At 41.9% G+C, this 4,650-nt stretch overlaps 1 protein-coding gene across 1 annotated transcript; it reads right to left on the bottom strand.

Moving 5' to 3' along the window:
• Positions 1 to 2,697: 2,697 nt before the first annotated feature.
• On the bottom strand, positions 2,698 to 4,420 carry LOC123985137 (green-sensitive opsin-like). Its single transcript, XM_046072516.1, has 5 exons — positions 4,036 to 4,420; positions 3,685 to 3,853; positions 3,292 to 3,457; positions 2,900 to 3,139; positions 2,698 to 2,796 (listed from the first exon to the last, which is right to left on the bottom strand). Exons 1-5 carry the CDS (start codon positions 4,418 to 4,420, stop codon positions 2,698 to 2,700), a joined length of 1,059 nt encoding a protein of 352 aa, XP_045928472.1.
• Positions 4,421 to 4,650: the final 230 nt, after the last annotated feature.

Genomic DNA, 4,650 nt, shown 5'->3' with positions numbered 1-4,650 from the left:
CACACACACACACATACACACAGTAGCCTATTCATTGATCCACCACATTAACATTAGTTAAGTAGTTCTAGATTCAATTCAATAGACCAACAATGCTGTTACAGTTCAGTTAATGATAGCTTTAATGACAACATAGGCCAATATGCTATTTTCACTCACCGGGTAGCCTAAATACGACAGCATCAGCCTCATCTGGCTCGTTTTCTGTGTTTCAGTAACTTTAACGTTCGTGTCACCTGCTGCAGCTGTAGTATCACCCGGAGCGGCAGCAGCTTTAGCTGCAGGCTTACGAAGATACTAAAAGTGTAATTTGAGTTTGCTTGCGTTTCACATCTCCTTCAGTGATTCACATTACTTCATTTCAAACGTGCGCCTGACCGCCACGCAGCTGTGTTGTTGTTTGGAAATCTTTGACCATTCCTAGTGGGTATACGGCCTATACCTGCGTATCACGTAGACTACACCACTGGTCTGTTCTCCTCCTCTCCTCCTCTTCTCTTCCCCTTCTGTCCTTCTCGACTCCCCTCCTCCTCTCTTCTCTTCCTTTCTTCTCCTCCTTTCTTCCTTATCTATCTATCTATCTATCTATCTATCTATCTATCTATCTTTTTCTCTACCTCTCTCTCTTCCTCTACTGCGCTCTCTTCTCCTTGCCTCTTCTACTCCTCCTGTCCTCCCCACCTCAACTACCTGGTTAATGTTAAGGAAAGATTGTGGTCATGGTTAAAGCTTTCTCCCATAGTCCAAACATGCCAGCAACACAAAAGGCAGGTGGGCTGGTGAGTCTAAACTAAACCTGCATATCTACAGATTCCCTGAAAGGCACAAGGACACAAGCGTATCTTGCTGTCCACCAAATGCAGATTTGAACAGACTCAAGTCATCTCGTACTCTGAATAAGAATGAGACTGTAAATAAATGAATGAACAACACTGAACAAAAAATATATGCAGCTCCAGGGCAGAATATATATCACTTTACAAATTAAGGCCAACATTAAATCTTACTACTACTACTACTACTATTAAATCAACTACCACTCTGTGTTTTAAGCTACATATGTGGTTGTTCTCTGCAGATGTCAGTTGTGGGGATGTTGATTAAAAGGTAATCCCGTTATTTTCCAACCTTTTTTAAATCGGAGCCATCACTACAGTAGGCCTATTGTTTTTTGTTTTTTTTGTGTATTTTCCTTTAGCATTGGCAATACTGTTGTCTTAACATTCATGTCAGTAAAGCAAATATCGTTTCGACCTGACTTCTTTTCTCCGTGAGATGGAAGAATTTAGAAAGTTGCGTGGCGCTGCGGAGAGCCCCCAACTGCAGTGCATGGATCACGCGTAAAATTCATCCAGCCTGAGGGAACGATCACCAACCGTTTATACCGCGCTGGGTCGTAATAGCCGCACAACCCATTGTAGGTCTTGGAGAGGGAATGGGGCGTTGGGCCAGCGACAGGAGATCGCGGAGCGACCGGGCACGGTCGGTGATTGTTCCGTCTGGCTGGATGAAGCACGATCTGCTGGCATTTCCTTGCGTTCGGGTCATTGCAGCATACTGTAGGGCCTAGTTGTTTCTGCTGGGGTTTCCCAAAGCAGTTATTCAGGTGTGCTGTCCCAAGTACTTAGTGCAATCTCAGGCAGGATGGGCAGGTACATATGATTTCCACTGTCTTATAACAGAGAAAACAAAGCAAACGTGTTCTGTCACCTCCGTGGCTTTGTCAGTTCTCTGCGTTTATTTTATTTTCATAAGCTCCTGTCGCTATCTTGTTGCACACTGTCCCGATTTTATATAAATACCAACATACTAATTGTTTACCATGTCAATTCCCAATACCAGCATGTAAACTCACTTGGTATTTTATCTGTTTAAATGATCAAGCGTCTGCACATAACATAACACACTTTCCTGTGACAATGCTTAAGGCTTAAGGCTTGCAACACTCTTATCCCTGCTCTTTTCACTGTTAATTGGATCAGATGACATGATCATAAGGTGTCTCCTGTGGGTGCTTTCAGGCAGGATGCATAAGCAGGTATTAGGCCAGGCTAGGCAACATTTGGTCAGCTATCTTAGTGCTGAACACCATGAACAGGGGAAACACAAGCTTCTGTGAGTTTCATTAAACCAATTTTAATCCTGTTAAATGAAAATAAAGTTCAATGTCTCATTAATAAACACCTTTTGAAGTCCCAACTTTATAGTATTGACTGCCAGATTCTATGGTATGTTGTTTGAAATGAACTCAATATGACAACACATTTTGATGCATACATTTATTTATCTATGATTTTTTAAATTTTTTAGATATACAATGTTTACAATCATCCACGATGACCAACTAAAATGGTTTAACATTGTACATAGTTGCTCATTTTGAAAATACAGTACAAAATGTGTCCCCCACTGATGTAGATTCAATGGTGCAAAAAAGCTGAAAGATTTCAGGGACAACTGTGCCTTTGACGGCAAGGGTAGTCAAAGTGAGCATCCACATACACATCAACATGAAAAACACTTTTCCACATCCTTTAAATAAATGATGAGAAAATGCAGTTCATTAGTTTGGTCCTAGAGCTGTTCAACAAGTAGTTCAGATGTCCCTGAACTTCACTCAGTCCATGTCAAGGATTTTTCCAGATCAAAGAGAAAGTAGAAAGGAAAATGTCCAGGTATATGAAAAGGTCTCTGTATTTAAGAGACAGAGGATACCTCTGTCTTGCTGGCAGAAACTGAGGTCTCATCCTCCACCATGCCACCCATTCCAACAGTGCTCAGCATGCAGTTACGGAACTGAAAAAGAACACAAAGGATGTTGAAATAAAAGGCATGTAATGTGTATCATGGTGGGATAAGCGTGAAAAATTAAGGTAAGATCATTTTCATGTACACATACCTGTTTATTAAACAGCACATAGATGATAGGATTAAACAGAGCTGAGCTCTTTGCAAAGAAGGCGGGAATAGCTGCTGTCAGGGCAGAGAAGGAAGCTCCCTTGTTAAGGAAAATCCAACCGGCGAAAGTGGCATATGGCACCCAAGCTAACAGGAAACCGAAGACCATCAAGACGCACATGCGTGTCACTTCCTTCTCGGCTTTCTGGGTGGAGGCTGAGTCCTGCTGCTGGGCTGCAGCCTAAAGAGTTTGTGACAAGAAACCATCATCAGAATTCACAGCACAGACAGTTTTGCTGAACATTAAATAAAAAGAAACTATAGAATAATCCAAATTTTTATTGAGGTTTGGCTATAAGTTAAACATAAGTCATGAACTTGAACTTGACTTACAGCTTTGACAGTCAGCACAAGGCTTCCGTAAGTAAAGAAAATGATGAAGACGGGAGTAAAGAAGTGGACGGCAAACATGTAGGTGACGTATGATTCATTGTTGTAGCCTGGGGCCAGAGTGTAGTAATCAGGTCCACAGGAGCATTGCATACCCTCAGGAATGTACCTGTGTGAGGTTTAAGAAGAGCAGTTATTATATAAATATCATTAAGACTTTTGCTACACAACAAGATCTGCTTGTCCAGTATATACCATGACTACGCTTGTCATTTTCTTGAGCATGAATGGTTTGTTTGAGCAGTTCTCAACGTTTTTAAATATTTAGCTGTCAGACTGTAAAAGTTTAAAGTCGTATTTATTGTAGATAAAATGACAAATACAAATGAGAATTACCTGGACCAGCCCATCAGTGGAGGTCCAGCGCATGCAAAGGCCATAACCCAGGTGAAAGCGACTCCAGCTCCAGCATGAGTTCCACTGAACTTGAAGCTTCCCATGGGTTTGCAGACGACGATGTATCTTTCAATAGCCAGGACCACCAGTGACCAAAGAGAAATTTCACCTGTAGAAAGGAAAGGCCCAATTTATGTTCAGTATATTTCAGTCATTGTCATCTTTAACAAATGGTGTGTCATGATACCTGCTACTTGCTGTTCTGTGGTAAATGTCAATATACTGAGAAAACTTTACAGGAATTTGAAGAAGCTGTTCAAGCAGTATGAAAAAACAGAGTGGACTTTATACCTCCAAGTGTGGCCATGAATCCCTCAATAGCACAGGCAGTGGGTCCAAGAATGAAGTAGCCATTAACAGCAGATGTGATGGTGATGGTAAAACCAAAGCCGCACATGATCAGTCCGGCCACAGCCAGGTTGACCAGGATGTAGTTGAGAGGTTGCCGGAGCTTCTTGTTCTGGGCCGTTACAAACAATGTCAGACCGTTGATGGGAGTTCCAGTGCAGATCAGGAAAAACATGTAAAAAGCTAGAAGCTTGAACCATATGGGATCTGCCAAATAGTACTGTGTGTATTCATAAGGACTTCTTACAATCCCAGTCCTGTTGGACATGGGGATGTAGAAGTTCTTGCCCTCTGTGCCATTGGGCTCGATTCCTCCATCCCAAGCCATCTTCTCTATTGTTTATCAGTTGAGCGTCTTCGCCTGAAGAACCCAAAAGTGCTGATGGACACGAGAGTCAGAGATGTGCAGCGTGATTTTTATACCTCACCACTAACCCTGTCATCAAATTGCCAAAACTGGATTACAGGACTGAAGTAGTACAGAAGTTAAAGGTCAGCAATTAAACTTAACTGGCTATAAAGATTAGAACAAAAGTAAACTGATCCACTTTCCAGGTC

Source organism: Micropterus dolomieu, linkage group LG16, assembly GCF_021292245.1.
Source record: "Micropterus dolomieu isolate WLL.071019.BEF.003 ecotype Adirondacks linkage group LG16, ASM2129224v1, whole genome shotgun sequence".
NCBI classification, from domain to species: domain Eukaryota; kingdom Metazoa; phylum Chordata; class Actinopteri; order Centrarchiformes; family Centrarchidae; genus Micropterus; species Micropterus dolomieu.
The sequence above is the reverse complement of the archived record's forward strand: the minus strand, read 5'-3'. Positions and strand labels throughout refer to the sequence as shown.

Coding starts and splice junctions, on each gene's coding strand:
- LOC123985137 (XM_046072516.1), bottom strand. CDS start 4,420: ATGGCTTGGGATGGAGGAATCGAGCCCAATGGCACAGAGGGCAAGAAC. Junction 3,854..4,035: donor ATTCATGGCCACACTTGGAG/GTATAAAGTCCA, acceptor TCCTTTCTACAG/GTGAAATTTCTCTTTGGTCA. Junction 3,458..3,684: donor CCACTGATGGGCTGGTCCAG/GTAATTCTCATT, acceptor AACCTCACACAG/GTACATTCCTGAGGGTATGC.